Source organism: Drosophila busckii, chromosome 3L (genome assembly GCF_011750605.1).
Source record: "Drosophila busckii strain San Diego stock center, stock number 13000-0081.31 chromosome 3L, ASM1175060v1, whole genome shotgun sequence".
Lineage (NCBI taxonomy): Eukaryota > Metazoa > Arthropoda > Insecta > Diptera > Drosophilidae > Drosophila > Drosophila busckii.
Window position 1 is genome coordinate 1,877,999 of NC_046606.1, and position 15,879 is coordinate 1,893,877.

The 15,879-nt window shown below is 43.6% G+C and overlaps 2 protein-coding genes across 8 annotated transcripts; both read right to left on the reverse strand.

Moving 5' to 3' along the window:
* Positions 1-89: 89 nt before the first annotated feature.
* Positions 90-8,201, reverse strand: LOC108600691 (mitogen-activated protein kinase kinase kinase 13). Of its 4 annotated transcripts, none has more exons than XM_017988405.1 (8): positions 8,103-8,201; positions 6,664-6,966; positions 3,662-4,159; positions 3,409-3,600; positions 2,692-3,345; positions 2,481-2,625; positions 1,535-2,427; positions 90-1,480 (listed from the first exon to the last, which is right to left on the reverse strand). In XM_017988405.1, the coding sequence occupies exons 2-8, from the start codon at positions 6,825-6,827 to the stop codon at positions 1,087-1,089; spliced, it is 2,940 nt and encodes a 979-aa protein (XP_017843894.1). In that variant the 5' UTR covers positions 6,828-6,966; positions 8,103-8,201; the 3' UTR covers positions 90-1,086. The 4 variants fall into 4 exon arrangements, with proteins under 4 accessions (XP_017843894.1, XP_017843897.1, XP_017843895.1 ...); XM_017988408.1 differs by lacking the exons at positions 6,664-6,966; positions 8,103-8,201 and adding exons at positions 5,322-5,594; positions 5,950-6,120; XM_017988406.1 differs by lacking the exon at positions 8,103-8,201 and having other exon boundaries at positions 6,664-7,072.
* A 1,296-nt stretch (positions 8,202-9,497) lies between these two features.
* LOC108601005 (E3 ubiquitin-protein ligase RNF146-B) lies at positions 9,498-13,592 on the reverse strand. 4 transcript variants are annotated; one of them, XM_017988872.1, is made up of 5 exons: positions 13,235-13,592; positions 12,934-13,175; positions 12,395-12,548; positions 11,263-11,688; positions 9,498-10,035 (listed from the first exon to the last, which is right to left on the reverse strand). In XM_017988872.1, the coding sequence occupies exons 1-5, from the start codon at positions 13,482-13,484 to the stop codon at positions 9,947-9,949; spliced, it is 1,161 nt and encodes a 386-aa protein (XP_017844361.1). In that variant the 5' UTR covers positions 13,485-13,592; the 3' UTR covers positions 9,498-9,946. The 4 variants fall into 4 exon arrangements, 3 of the variants coding, with proteins under 3 accessions (XP_017844361.1, XP_017844360.1, XP_017844362.1); XR_001915212.1 differs by having other exon boundaries at positions 9,943-10,540; positions 10,597-11,688; XM_017988871.1 differs by having other exon boundaries at positions 9,943-11,688.
* Positions 13,593-15,879: the final 2,287 nt, after the last annotated feature.

The following is a 15,879-nucleotide window of genomic DNA, read 5'->3' on the forward strand; positions in this document are numbered from 1 at the left end:
TTAAACTTAATATGGAATGCATTTACATAATGTAGAGAATTTTCTTTTTTTTTTTGTTATATTTTGTTTTTAGCAAAGCTAAACATCCAACTAGTGTGTGTAAATATATATTGTTGTATATATTGTGTATATATAGAAATATTTTAAATTTGTAGAATTTTCTCTTTTGCAGCGTGCTGTGCGCCTTCGAGCAGCGTAGACCGGACCAAATAGACTTAGTTTGAGTGTTTTGTGAGAAAAGCGCACATTTTCCACGTCATAGCCGCGTTTAGCAGTATTACAGTTATCTACATATACATATATTCAATTCTTTGTTTTTCTTTTTTGTCGATTCTAAATATTTCTTTTTGCTTTAAGGCACTGAAGCTTTGAATTTTGTGCAAGTCGAAATATTGTGAGTACATTTATATGCAAAAGCGAGCTACAAAATTAAATGATGCGCTGCTTAAAAACAAACAAAAAAAAGTACTCTCTGTTTCATACTTACAAACTTGGCAAATTTCGTTATATAAAAAATATCCCTGACTATTTTGCATATATATATATTTTATTATGCATTTTTCCTATTAGTTGCCTGAGGCTGATTCTTAACTATTTGCTTTTGCTTTTGTTGGGAGCGTGTTGCAGTTGTAAGCTCTTAAGATTGAAAAACTACTTAAATACTAAACTAGATTTACGGCGTTCATTAAATATAATATATAGTGTGTATGTATCTATGTATATATTACAAAGGCAGCTTATAGAAAGTAAACAATATGATCCAACGATTGCAGCAAAGGAGGTGCATATAAAATGAATTGGAATTGGAAATGAATTAAGATTGCCCCTAACCCGTAATGTGAACATGGAGTTTGAGCGCTCAACGCTGCAGACGGCATATAGAGTAGGGTGTATATATAAAACTAGACAGACAATGCACATATAGACTGCGGACATAAACGTAAACATAACATAGATGATATATATATATATAGTATATATACGACGACATAGATAATACCATACAGTTGTGGAGCTTATTGAGTATATAGGGCATTAGTTGGTAGTCGATTAATTGTTGTAGGAAAATCTTACTAGGTATATAGCTTAGACCATGTTAACGGCGCCATCAGCCTCGAATGTGGGTATGGATATAATGTCGCTGTTGCGTATGGCGCGCATGGGCGGCAAACCCGTTGAAGCTGTCGTTGTCTGTGCTGAAGCTGGCTGCTCGTCCTCCTCGCTGGAGTCGCTGGAGTCTGCCTCGCTGGAGCTGTGGCTTGCCTTCTGCTGGTGCTGATGCTGGTGCAGCACGGCCGGCACATCCGTATTGCTGTCCAGCGTCGAGTGTTGACTCGATGGCGAGTGACTGTACTCCGAGGTGTTCTCCTCGTCCGAGACAATGACTACGCTGCGCTTGTGTATGGCAATTTTCTGAGACAGCGGCGCTTTGTAGCTGCGTCGCGCACGCATGCCACGCCCAATTGGCAGGCGTCCAATGCTGACAAAGAAAAGCAAAGTTAGTTGTGAGCTATTAATTATTAAGTATACGCACCTTCTTCTACGCAGCGCGTAGTTATAGTCGGTGTCCTCGCCCTCCTCATCCGACCAGCTGTCCTCGTTGAGCTGCTCCTGCGTGCACTCGCCATTGGCATTGCTCACGGTTACACTGATGGTTGCTCTGCGGCTGTGCGTGCTGCTGCAGCGACTGGGAGCGGGACTGCTGTTGGCAATCGCCTCGCGCAGCTCCGTGGCGGATATGGCGCCACTGTTGCCGTTCTCTGTGGCATTCGATTGTATGGACAGGCGGTTCTCGTTGATAAACTCGGTGACTTTGCGGCCCAGACGCTCCAGATTCTCATTGTCGCTGCAGCAGTCGGTGATGTCCAGACGCTCGTTGCTGTTCATCACATCGTCAATCAGCTGATCCGGACTGGAGCAGGCATCCTGATAGGTCAGCTCGCTGGTGCTCAGCGAATTGCCATTGGAGGCGTTGACGTTGACGTTGACATTGACTGGCGCGCTGCTGCTGCTCGGATAAGTGTTGGACTGCTGCTGCGCCTGCGCCTGAGCCAATTGCTGCACGCGCTGCAGCTGCAGCGGCAGTTGGCGATGCGTGGGCGGCAGCGGCTGCGTCTGCACTTCCTCTGGATGCTCGGCAAGCGGACTGACGTCCGTTTCGCTGACATCCATGGCATCCGTTTGCGTCTGCCGCTCCACCAGCTGCACCTTGCGATTCTCCGGCTCGCTTTGGTAGCGACGATCGCGCGTTGGACTGTATTTGGGCGGAGCAGCAAAGGAGCCGGAGCCGTTGCGTCGATGACGCCAAGTCTTTTTGTTTTTGCTGGACAAAACGCCGCCAACGAGCACGCCACTGCCCACGGCGCAATAAGATTTGGGCTGACAGTTACCATCCAGCTGAGCGTACAGCATGCACTTGACAGGACTCTGCAGGGATGCATGTTAGTGAAGGATGCGCAATGCATAGCTGAGCGACTTACCTCTGGCGTAGTTTCGGGATCGGGTGTGGACGATTGTATTGCTGGCGGCGCATTCAGTCGACGTCGATAGTGCTGCATTTTCCTGAGCGTATTGCCAAAGCGTCGGGTTTGCTTGTAGCCACCACCAGGCAGCTTGCGTTCGCGCCTAGAGTAGCAAAACAATAATTAATAAACAATTATTTTATAATTGAATTTTTGCTGTGGCGCTTACTCGGCAATTTCCTTTTCCTTTTCCTGCAGCTGCGTCATGCACTCGCTGAGCTCGAAGAACAGCTGATTTGTCTTTTGCAACTTATCCTCGTAGACCATGCGTATGTCCTGCGCATGCCGCCACTCCGCGGTGCGTCGCTTAATCAGATCCTGCTCGTATTTGTGTATGCTCGTGCCGTTCTGCGTTATCTCCTTGAGATGGCAGCGCACCTCCTCCTTCCAAGACTTTTGAGTCTCGAAATATTGCTTTTCCGTTTTGCGCAGCAGCTCCGGCCCGGCAATGTCCAGATGACTGAGTATTTGGCGGAACGAGGGACGATTGCGTGGCTTGCTCTTCCAGCAGAGCTTCACCAGCAGCTTGAAGCCCTCGGGGCAGGTGCTGGGCACCAGCAGCTTCAGCGAATTGTTGCCCACGCCCCAGATGATGGCCGAGGAGTCCACATCCTTGTAGGGTATCTCGCAGGTGAGCATTTCCCAGAGCACTACGCCATACGACCAGATGTCCACCTTCTCCGAGCAGGGCTCGTTGCGTATAACCTCGGGTGCCATCCAGGCAACGGTGCCGGCGAAGCTCATCTTGGTGCTAATCTCATTCCACTCGCGACTGGTGCCAAAGTCGCTGATTTTCACCACTTCGTTTGTACTTATCAGTATGCTAAACAAAAAGGGAGAATAGGAATTATATATTCGTTTAAAGTTTTGTAATTTCAACACTTACTTGGGACTTTTCAGATCTCTATGTATGATCTTGTGTGAATGCAAATACTGCATGCCTAGCGCTATTTGTTTGGACCAGGAGACCAAACGGGACGGCAACATAACCTGCTCTTCCTTTAAAATATTCTGCAGCGGGCCATACGGACAAAACTCCATAATAATACAAAACACCGGCGATTGCGTGCAAACTCCCCTAAAACAGCAAAAATGCAGTTAGATTTAATAACTAATGCCAAAGTTTGTGTGCGACTCACTTGAATTTAATTATGTTCTCATGATCGAGCTTGCGCAGATGTTTAATGTCCGTCTCCTTGAGCTCTTTCACTTTCTTCACAGCCACAGTTTCGCTCTTGAGCCTGCCACTGAAGACAGCGCCCTGAGCTCCACTGCCCAGCCACTCCAGATCCGTTATGGCCTCGAATGGTATCTCCCAGTGCTCGCTGCGCTGACTCTTCACCTCAATGACGCCCGCCTTGCCAATGAACGACAGCACGGGCTTCATGCAGCCCAGCAAGCCGTACATCCAGTTAATGGGCTTGTCCGGACTGCCAAAGGCGCCAGCCAAGCCGCCACCACCACCACCCGCATGTGGTGGCCAGCGCTGTTGGCAAGTGTTCTCCGCGCTGCTGTCCGTAATCTCGCCATAGTTTGTGTGCAGCTGCGGCCCCGTCGCATCAATGTCCGCTGACTTGAAGGGCAGATCTGTGGCGGCCAGTCCTAGATGTCCAAACTCATCCTGCAGACAGGCCATGCTGCAAGCAAATTAAGACTTTAGTAAGGCACATAAATCTGAACTCCATTCTGCGCGTTTAAAAGCTTTGTCTGGCTTCTAAACAATTTGCATATGCATATATTTTTAGATTAAAATTTATCATTAAATTTGCATTATTTATAAATTCTTAGTGCTAAAACCAGTTTGCAATTCAAATCATAGAATGGTGAAAGTTCAATATATAGCTATATGTAATATATAAAGCTAGTTATTAAAAGCTCTGGCTATAAATCAATTTCATGAATGTGTATCGAAAACTTTTGTGGGTACTTTTTATAATTAACTGCCATTATCAATGTTTATATATAGATACATGTGTGTGTGTGTGTAGGCTAACTAAAGCTTTGCAAATAAATAGTTGGGACATGTGGACTGATTGGTGATCGTTTACACACACACACACACACAACAACAGCAGCTTGGAATTTATGTTTATAATTGTTTTTGTTTTTGCTTTTTTGCGCGCACGATAAGATAAACAAACAACAAACACACACACAAATAGCAAAAAGAGAGAGGTGAGCGTGTGAGTGAGCGAACTTTGTTTTTGCAGGTGACAAAAAATACATGCGCATCAAAAAATAGCAAACGCTTGCTTAGAAAGTGCGACATGCATGAACAAGCAAAATCACCTGTTACCCAGCGATAAGCACACACACACACACACACACACACATGCAGATCGCAACACCCACACACACACCTATGGGCTATGGGCGCTTTGCAGATTTTGTTCTCGCACTGTGGATCGTATTGGCATCTCGCTCGCACATGTTACGCTGTGACTAAATAAAGTCAAAAACCTTTCAGTTATTTTTGTATACTATGCATATGAGATTTAAGCGCATTAAATTAAGCACGTTTTGACCTTTGTTTAGGCCGTACTGGCAGGGCGGGGGCGTCGGCGTCGACGTTTTGCTGCGTTCATAGAACGCGGAAATTTGTTGGGCTTAGTTTTGAGTGCTCAGCAAGTGCAACCGCATATAACGGTAACTCTCGCAGTTGTGACTCAGAGAATGCGCCGAAAGCTTTTTCAAATCAATTTCTGCAGCGTTGGCAATCTTTGTTTATCTCTTTGTGCATAACGGTAAATGTTGTATTGAATTTCAGCAGTCCAGCAGCTGCAATTCTGTTTTGATTACCTTTTCTCCTTCGTTATGGTTTTATCCGGCGGCTCAGTACGTCCGAATATCGGTATGTAATAGACCATTGTGAAATTTTGCGCGCTTCTTTGCTAATTTTCACGGTTAATTGTTGTTTGTTTTTGTAATTAGTTGTTGCTGTTGTCGTTCATTCATGCAAAGACGCGCAGCGACGCGTTCACACTGCATTAAATGCAAATTTTTACACTCACTCTCTTGCCCCAGACGTTTTTTACGCACTATATGTGTATAAATAAAAAAAAAACCCACCGACTACAAAGCAACAACAACAAAACTTGATTAAAAACGTTCCGCTCGCTTCGTGCCAAGCACAGGCAGCCACCAAAACAAGCGACACCAGCAACACCAACAACAACAATAACAACAATGAATATGGTTTTGGCGTTTTGTCGTCAGAAAAAAAAATGACGTCAAGGTAAGTGGCTAAGGTGTTGTTGTTGCTGCTGCGGCTGCGGCGGCTGCGACTGCGGTAATTACAAGAAGCGTCTGCGTAACACTTTCGTTTGATGTGTGTTGGAGGAGTACACGTTTGCCTTTGTAACTGTGCAAAAACAAAAACTGCGCGACAGCCTCAGTTACACACACACACACGTATGCATACACGTACCAAAAATAAAGTTAGCGACAGAGCTACACTGATTTGGCGATAACGCGCTTGTTGTACACACACACACACATAAAAGCAACGGGCACGTTAGACAGAGATAGACTGTGCGACTAAGACAGGCTCGAAACGCGTTTAATTGTGCCCCAGCGACCGACAACCAACACAAACGATTGATTTTCGCAGACTAAATTTCGCGAGCATTTAGTCGGCGCTCACAAGCTCACATTATCAGCAGCAGCAGCTCTCACGCTCACGCTCACTCTCGCTCTCTCCCTCTGCTTGCTCTCTGGCTGGCATGTTCAGTGTTATCAGCTTTTGTTGTTGTTAGAGTGACCATACCTCGCTGTGCGTGCATTGTAAGTGCGCGCTGCTTTTGCCTTGCCTATGGCTTAGCGCTAGCTGGTCACCTTTTTCGGGGAAACAAGTTTCCAATGCTGCTGACAGGTGGTGTCTTAGTATGCGTGTGCATAACTTTAAGTTTTCTTGCTGTGCATATTTGTTTACATTTCATAATAAAGTGCATTTTGCACGTGTACTAATTTTTAATTGGAGCAAAACATCCCTACATCTGATTGATAGCAACTATAAATAAAAATAATTGGACTTGCATGTAACTGTAATAATCTTATAATTACGCCCACGCAATGTGCACGCACCTGACCTTGACCAATAACTTTCTTGGCATTTATTTTCTAAATATGGAATAGCACTCACCTTCTGCGCAAATTGTCGGTTTGATCCAAAGATAGATTCGGACTGCTGCCATGATGTCTGCGCTGGCTGTAGAGTTGTTGCTGCTGCTGCTGCTGCTGCCTGGAGGCGGCCAAATGAACCAAATCATCGCGACTTTTGCTTATGCTGTCGCTGAATGGCTGCATTGTCCGTTAGCTTTGTTGTTGATTAGTGTATGTAGGTGTAGTGTGTGTGTGTGTGTTATTTTTAGGGCTGCACTTGCTAACGCCCTACGGCAAAGTGGGCATGGCAATGGATGATGTTGTCGGCGTTGCTGGTAGGCGGCTGTAGACGCGAAATGAGATTGATAAGTTCAAAGTTCACACACTCCACTAAGCTACTTATGAATGAAACAAAGAAATCAAAAGTTGGGCATACACGACTAAGCACATGCCATTCAGTTTTACGAGCAGCTCCATCCAGTATTTGTTATCTCTACACTTTGTTCAGCGAAAGTAATTAAACTAATCTACGCGCCGCTCTTTTGTGGGTTAAGTTTGTTTTACTTTTTTTTGTTTGCAGGGTATACAGCAAATTTAATCAATAGCCCAGTTGATCAGCCCAGGATACGGCACTGTAATTGTATTTGCGTGTGATTGAATTCTAAGCGGGGGTGCAGGCATGGCCAGTCGCATTGGCGTCAAACCCTCAAACCCCCCGCGCGCTCTCCTCGTGTGAAAGATAAAAGCAAAAGCGCAAATAACAAAAAATTACAAGAGATGTTGGGCGACGACCCACGCAAAAACGTCAGCGCAGGCAAAGACACAGAAAGAGAGAGAGAGAGCGCTACACATAAAAGTGAGAGAGCGCGTGCTTAGAGCCACTGCGGAAGCGCGTGATAGAAGAAGAAGAAGCGGCATTTGAACTACTCAATGAAATCAATTCAAAAATTCTGCCTAAAATTTATGTCTATGTAAATGAAGATTTAAAAGTTGTTACCAACTATAAAACTCAAGCGCTTTTCCTTATATTTTTTTTATATAGCACAACAGCACTAACACACCCACAGCTACACACATACAAAACGCTTTGCTTGTGTGTGTATTTTATGCCACTTCTTTTGCCAGTTCTTCGCCTTTAGCTGCTGCTGCTTTTTTTTAGCTTATTGGGTGCTGTGCGCTTTTAAGTTGGCTAGAACTCACAAATACTACTAAATAACAATAACAACAATGAAATTTTAACGCACACACACATACAAAATGCACAACACACACAGATACTCGCTCTCACACACAAGCACACACACTTGTGTGGAAACCTTACAGCGCAGCTTATACTTTTGTGCTGTTGCTGCTTCTTCTGCTTCGTTTGGTTCAGTTGAAGAAAATCAATAAATTTTTATTCACACTTTTTCCCACTGTATATTTGGCACTTTTTATGCTGCTTTACACACAATTTCCATTGCTCAATTATGCACTTACATTTGCTTTGTGTTTTTGTTTAATTTTAATTAAATTTTAACAGCAATTTTTGACAAAAACAAAGACTGGTTTGCCTTTTAGTGGCGCTTTTAACGCAGCGTTTCGACCGACCGAACCGTCCGCACCAAAGGTAGATACAAATCAACTAACAAAAAATAATACGACTGGCGCACGCTCTGGCCCAAAGAGAGAGAGAGCGAAATTGGTATGTGCCAGAGCTGGTCAATTTCCTCCCTCAAAACCAGTTTGGAGCGCAGGTTGAACTGCGCATGTGCCAGACTCTGCAACAGTGTGTGTGTGTGTATCTATGTGAGTGTGCGAGCGAGAGAGCAAGAGCCAGAGCGCTGTTCTGGCTGCTGAGCAGGCAAGCTCAAAAGTTTCCAAAGCCAAAGCTCGTTCTGCCTGTTACCTGAAAGTTGGCTAAGCTGCCGCAGCCTGCAGACAAAAAGTTGAAGAATGGGAACTTAATATTTTACAAGATCGTTCAGCCATAAAAATAAAAGTTGTTTCGAAAAAAAAAACAAGCAGAAAAAAACAAATTACTTAGAAGCTCAAACAAAAAGATTAAGTAGAGAAGGAGGAAAAGAATTAAACACTATTAAATTATAATTATGCATGCTCAATTAGTTTTATAAAATATTACTATGCTTATTACAACTAATAAATCAAGTTCGATCTATACTAAATTATTTTTCCGAAATTATTGTCATATGCTTAGCTTTTATCTTATAAGCAAACATTTGCACTTAACTAACAAGTGCCTGCTCTTTAGGCAAACAGATTAGAATCAGATCATAAGGTACTTTTAAATTGCTTTATTATGCTTATACATTGCAACATGTGACCAACTGATAAGAGGCGGCAACGAGCTAACAATCTAACGTTTAACTACTTAATGACAGTTCCCACAGCAGGTAGAACACGTTGCAAGTGCAGCAGGTAGCATAATTTCTATGTAAACAACGATGACTCACAGAGACCAGTCCCAACTCTCCCCCAACTCCTGGACCACAACCAGAACCCATATTTATGTCTGACAGCAACGATCGCAGCTACGTCTCTTTCACGCTTTTGCCCCATGCCAGGCTCTTTCTCTCAACCATTGTTAGAGCTACGTTCGGCCTCTTTTTTTAAGCCTTTTTCATGTTGACCGTTTTCTTGTTTATTCACTAACAACAACAACAACAACAAGAACTGGGGTCCAGTAAATTAATATGCTGCATGCGTCTGTTTTCTTTTGGTCCATGCTGTTGTATGACTCAATAGTTAAACATTTGTAGACAGACGGGGCTTCGATTTCGTTGGCAAACAATAAAGAAGAAGGATTAAAGCACAGGTAAAAATTAATAATTAAATTTCATTAGAACACATTGCGTACTTCAAGATAAATTGTGAATATTTATTTGCTAACTTAAAAACAACAATAGATTGGAAGCTTAAATAGAAATAAATGAACATGTCTTGCTTTTCATGAGCTGCGCTGTTGAGTTTTTAACTGCAATTGAAATACCAAGTTAACGATGGTTTTAAATGGAAACAAGTGTAAATCGTTGGTTGTTAAACTATAGCAGCTTGGCACAATTTGGTATTAAGAAATGACATTTTGATTAAAGTGCACAAATTTGGAATGATACGAAAGCCCCAAGATATAGTTTAGTAAGTACAAAGTCAAACGCGAGAGAGAGAGGAAGAGTAATGGGCAGAGATTCTGAAGATGAATTTGATTGGATTTGCTTTTAGTTCATGCATTCGATATATGTTTATATGTCTATGAGCGTGCATACAGAACTAAATTTGTTGGATATTACCGGAGGGGGAATTTGGGTGGGAGCTCTCTCGCGCAGTCAGTAGAGCGTTAGGAATATCGTTGATACAAGGGTAGCTATGAATAGGCATTTCACAGTTAGAAGTAATGACGGGCTACAAAGCGAATCTATAAAATAGTAGTCACAGAATATACATTATTAATACATATATAAATGTAAATAGTGTGTGTGGATTGTGCACTAAACAATTGAGTTCTGTTTCACATGAATTTAAATAAATTATATAGATGCTCAATTGTCTTAGGCCTTAACTTAGAGTATACAAAAATGTTCACAGAATTTCTTTATGTTTTTGCTCTTTAACGCATTTAAAGGCGGACTTATAATTAATTATAACAAATACAGAGTGTGCTGCATAGTTCGGTGAAGTCAAAGTTCAAACAATTGCACTTTGCATAAACTCGATAAGTTTAATAAAAATAATCAAATCTTCGAAATAAGATATATGTTATATATGTTTGTATGTATTGTCGATTTCACACTGTTGTGCTTTTGTTTTTCTTTTTTCTCAGTTGATCTATAGCTTGGTTGGCTCGGCGTCGGGGGGCTTATGTTTGATTCGAATGCGCATAGTTGATATTAAATACATATCTACTGTAAGTTTAACATTAACTGTTGATTAGTTATTTGTTTATAATATGCATAGTGATCACTCGACTTGGTCAAACCTTAAATTCTTTAAGAGCCTTGCATATTTCTGTTTGCAAATCACAACTTTTCTGCCCATCCTGGTATGTACAGTTTCATTATAATATGTATATATGTTTATATGTGTTTGTGTGTTTTGTTTGTTACCCTGTTACACGCTTCTCTGCTCACGCATTGAGCTCTATATAGCGATTTATATAGGTTTACTCAGGTACACGCGGCATTTTCTCTAGTTGACATTTCTTAAGGAACTTCAATCGCATTTCGAGTTATACATCGAGTTATATATGTCTGTGTGTGTGTGTGTGTGCGTGTGCATGATTAGATGACTTAAAAGCCCAGTCGCTCATTATCGGGTTCGCTTGCCTCCAGCCCGCCTTGCCTGCCTCTGCGTGCATTACCAGGAGGCGGATCTTCCTCGTCACTCGAGTCAGCAAAGCGTCGTCGTTGTGAGGCTGTGAGCGCCTGAAAGTCGTTTATGGCCTGCTCAAAGAGATCCAAGGTGTGCTGATTATTCTCAATAATCTCCTCAGTACTGTCCAGCAGATCAGTCGTAGCAATGAGCATGAGATCTTGTATGGAGCTCGAGTGCGAGGAGGCAAGCGAACGCGACGTAGAGTGACCCAAGCCGTGACCCGTGGTCTGTTGACGTGTTGACTGTAGGGGATTCGTTTGGCTTTGCTCACCGTTGCTCAAGTCGTTGGCACTGTCGCTAATGTTGCTGGCCGCCAAGCCCAGCGAGAGCTCATCCGCCTGCGCAATGGTGGAGCTAATGATGTCGCTGGCAATGCGTAAAGCTGCATCCCGCGCTGCAAATGTGTTTATCAGCCGCTGAACGGTGGCCGTATTATTTTGCGGCGGGCGGTTGAAGTCGGTGTCGCAGGTCACCTGGTTGCCCTCGATGCGTAGGCCAGCTACGCCTTTCTTGGCTATGGTGGCCAGATCACGCTTGACGCGACGACAGCGCGCCGGCTCGTTCTGACGCTGCTGTATGAGCAGCTCCAGATCCACAATGTACACATAGCCGGCGACGAGTATGGTGCAAGAGTGTTCGCCTTTCTTGAAGGCTTCCTCAAGGTCCTGGCTGGTGCGATCGTCATATTGCCACCAACCTGTGCAGTAAGCAGTTGAGTAACGGTATTCTTTGGGATTAAGCTTTGGCTTAAAAACTAAATGGGGATTTTGGGATATATGGGAGTGTGGGTAAGGTATGGGATTTGTGTTTATGATGTGTTGAGATTAGTTGCGTTTGAGTCCAGCAATGCCTTTGACGCCTGGCGCCGGCTCTGAGCTCTTGCAACGCATTATTTTGCGCTTGCGGCTGGGATCCGAGCGTGGGCTCTGCGTCATATCAATCATGTTGATGATGTACAGCTGTCCACAGATCAGCTGATGCAAGTGGCCAGGCTCGTTGGCATTGTCGCCATACTCCAGCTCAAAGTCCGAGCTGCTATCAGTCGACCAGCCCTCAAGCTCCATATTGATGCCTTCGGTAATATCTTGAAGCTCGCTTTCGTTGAATTCCTGTGAACTGACTTCCAGTTCGTCGTCAGATTCGGAGCTGATGTCCATATGCAAATGGCAACTGCAGAAGGGCCGCTGTCTAACGGCGTTTGGTGCTGCAACTGGAGCAGCTGGCGCTGTTTTCTTGTGCGTCTCGTAGGCTTGATAGGCTGTTTCGATGTCTTCGTTGGTGCGCGCATCGTAGGCCCACCAGCCGCCTACGGTTTATGTGTGTTTGGTGATTTGGATTATGGCTAAAAGGGGGTGTGTGTGTGGGCTAAGGGGTACACCGCCACCAGCAAGCGCAACACTTACCATTGCGTCCCTCGTAGTACCACTGATAGCCGTCCTCGGTGGCACGCGTGGTGCAAATGTCGTCAATGCCGTTTACCAGCTGGGGATGATCCAGGAACTCGGCGGGTATCTCGCGCCGACACATGGCACAGCGTCGATTTTTATAGGCAACACCCTGTAATAGAAACAATTTTGAAATTAGTTGTCCTCGCTTTACAAAAAAAAAGCTGTTTGTAAACTGGTTGCGCATTGATCAACGAGGGCAGCCGCAACAGCCAGCAAACTTGTCTATTTCACAATGTCTACAACTTGCCGCACTGCCCTCGCGCCAAGCGCAACTAAGGCAAACGTCTTTAGTGTTTGTTAATTCTAAGCGGAAGGCAATAAAGTTTTAGCTGGCGCACGTCCACTATTAAGCTAGTCGCCCACAAGGGTTAACAGCCCACAGCAGCCTTGAACTTGTGTGCGTGCGCAGCATAGACGCGTGCTCAGCGCCCGAAAACAAAAAATCAATCATGTCGCGACATGCATGCGCAAACGCTTCCGCGTCTGTTACGCACCTTAACGCATAAGAAGCAAAAGATGTGACCGCAGGGCAGACGTGCGGGGTGTATGCAGGTCTGTAGACAAATGGGACACTCCAGAGCGGGCGCGACTGGGGCAGCGCCTGCGGATGCGCTGGCGGCGGTGGCAGCTGCGGTGGGGACGGCGGCTGCAGCTTCGGCTGGAGCGACGGCGGTCGGATCGACGACAATGACTTGCGGGTTTAAAGCAGTAACCCCGCTGCTGGATTCACTTGCATCTAGAAATCAAATGTTTATATTACACAGCAAGCTTTGTTTATTTCCCCCCGCTGCTTACCTGTTTCCGAGTCTGGCGTTTTCAATGAATCACCTGCACCACCTGCTGCGGCAGCCGCTGCTGCCTGCGATGTGGATGGTGAGACGCTGAGATCAATTAGGTCTATGACTGACGGAGGACGCACAACTCCAACAAATTGCACTTCCTCGTCCTCATCTTCGTCCAAATTTATAATCGCGTTTATGTCTTCTTGGCCGTGGCTAGTGTTTTTCTTGCTAGTTTTGCTAGCATTGTCACCCTGTTGTGACATTTTTACAAACTTTTCACTTTGCGAGAGCGTTGACAAATTGCACCTGCTACTGTCAAAATCAAATTGTTAAGTTTATGAATAAAACAACATAACAACAACATAGATGTATTTTCTTTTTCACTTTAATTATCTATTGGATGACAGTGAGTTGTTGACGTTAACGTCGTCACAGCGTATCGTCTATGCGATACTATTGACAATATGACAGTGTGTTGATGAACAGCTGAGATGCTGGTTCCAGTTCCAGTTCGCAGCAGGCAAGCAGTGCACTGCAAAGCAAGCAGTGTTAGGGCGCGTGTTTCAAATTTTACTTTGTTATTGACCCAAGCGCACAAGTTAAATTACATTAATTATGTATTTTATTTATTTTTCCGCTTTTTTAGCTTGACAATTTTGCAGTTCACTGGCTGCACATTAAATTCAAGTCAAAAGCCAATTAAAATTATGCGCTTCATTACATGCAACACCTTTTGTGCGCAAAATACAACACACCCCCCATGGGCCGCTCATTTAACTTCATAAAAATTGACAGCCGCAATAAAAAATACTTTGGCATCACGCGTATATTAATATGCAGTCAGCATGCTGCAAAAAAAAGTTGCAAAAATCGTTGAGTAGTCGTACAGGACAGTTGAACGCATCCCTTTTGAACTCATTACATGGAAATCAATTTTTGGTTTATTTTGTGCCGTACATGCACGACTGTCATTTTTTGTCAATTACATGCTCACACCCACGTGCGTACAAGCATATTTATGTGTATGTATGTGTGTGTGTGTGTGTTGACATGGTCAATTGCCTAATTGCAGGCAAGAGACAGACAAACGCGCATTGAAGTCAACTGCCGACTGTCGACACGAGTTTTGTAAATTACTCTGCGCTTGTTGCTGTTGTTGTTGTTGTTATTGTTTGAGCCTTGGGGCTGTTTAATGCACGTGCCTCACTTGGCTCGAGGCATTTAAAAATGTGCTGCAAAAAGAGAACTTCAGTGCTACGTGATTTTCAAATCGTATTTAATATGCAAAGCAAGTTTTCCCAACTGCCTCTCTCTCTCTCTCTCTCTCTGTCTCTAACCCAAACTTTTATCTCGTGTGCCATTTTTAATTGTGCTACGAATTGAATTTTCATGCGCCAAACAAATCTAACAAATATATTCTTGTCCAACCGCAATCTCTATGTAATTATCATGCTTGAAAAAAAGAAACCACTCAGAAAAAACCCATTTAGTGGCCTCAAGATTATTAACACACAAGTCATAAGCATAAAAATGTTCCTGCGCATATTTTCTTCTTTTTTTTTCATGTCCCTTATGGTACTTACTGTCTTTGTCTACATTGCACCCTCTTGGTTTGTAATAAGCTACTTTTACTTTTACATTGCTCTTTATTTTATCATTTGACTTTCACTGCTGCTGCTGATTTTTTTTACCCCAAACCCAAGCATTTCGTTTTTTTGTGTGTTTTTTGCGCCTTTTTGCAAATCCCTTTAATCAAGGAAAATTGGCTGTTCACACATGTGAGCCTTTGCGCAGCTTGGGCTTATTGTGAAACGCTTGCTGGCGCAGGACTAAGCTCTAATAAATTTACGAGCATAAATTTGCACATTTGCTATTAAAATGCTGATGCATGGCACATAATATCGCAGCTCTTAAATTAGTTGGCTTGTTAGAAATATAAAATTTGATTGGCTCTAAATTTTGATTTTATGATGCATCGATTAGATAAAATAAATGCCTATAACTAGTCGAAATCTTATACAAATCTTATGCAACTTTAAATTTAAGTAATAATGCCAACTACTTACAGCGAATGATGCAACAATTTGCTTGTAATTCCAACCATTTCAATTTGCTTGGCTGTCTATGGCCCCAAGGCTTTGCAGGTCGTTGACAAACCGTCAAGTCAACATTTAACTTTTAACTTTCTTTGGGGTTGGGCTGTGTGTGGGCGTGTGCACAGGTCTCAGCTGCTTGTCACATGCATATTGATTTTAAAGATTTACAACAAGGCCGGCATAAAGCCCTCGAGTCAGTCAGGCAGGCACAACAGGTGACACTTCGCGCATAAGTAGGCTACAATATCCTGTAAGCAAAACTCAAAAGGGCAGCTGGAAACACAAACAAGCGGCAGCACTAATAGCTTGAAATAAAAATAGCTAAAAGCCTAAGCAGCAAAGCAGTGCAATTAGCAGCTTGATTATCGATAACACTAAGCTAATGATGTTTGATCAGCTGCTATGTAATTTAAATTTTATTAGCTTGAAGCTATGAAACTTGCACCAATTTTTTATTTCCAGCGCATTTTCTAGTTCAGCAAGCTCGTTTTTTCTTCTGCACCCTCGCCCATTTGTTTGCTGTGGCTGTCAACAAGGTGTAAAGTATACGCCTTGGGGGAAA

Coding starts and splice junctions, on each gene's coding strand:
- LOC108601005 (XM_017988871.1), bottom strand. CDS start 13,484: ATGTCACAACAGGGTGACAATGCTAGCAAAACTAGCAAGAAAAACACT. Junction 13,176..13,234: donor AACGCCAGACTCGGAAACAG/GTAAGCAGCGGG, acceptor TTTGATTTCTAG/ATGCAAGTGAATCCAGCAGC. Junction 11,689..12,394: donor GTACTACGAGGGACGCAATG/GTAAGTGTTGCG, acceptor CTTACTGCACAG/GTTGGTGGCAATATGACGAT.
- LOC108600691 (XM_017988405.1), bottom strand. CDS start 6,827: ATGCAGCCATTCAGCGACAGCATAAGCAAAAGTCGCGATGATTTGGTT. Junction 4,160..6,663: donor ACCGACAATTTGCGCAGAAG/GTGAGTGCTATT, acceptor ATTTGCTTGCAG/CATGGCCTGTCTGCAGGATG. Junction 3,346..3,408: donor AGAGATCTGAAAAGTCCCAA/GTAAGTGTTGAA, acceptor CTTTTTGTTTAG/CATACTGATAAGTACAAACG.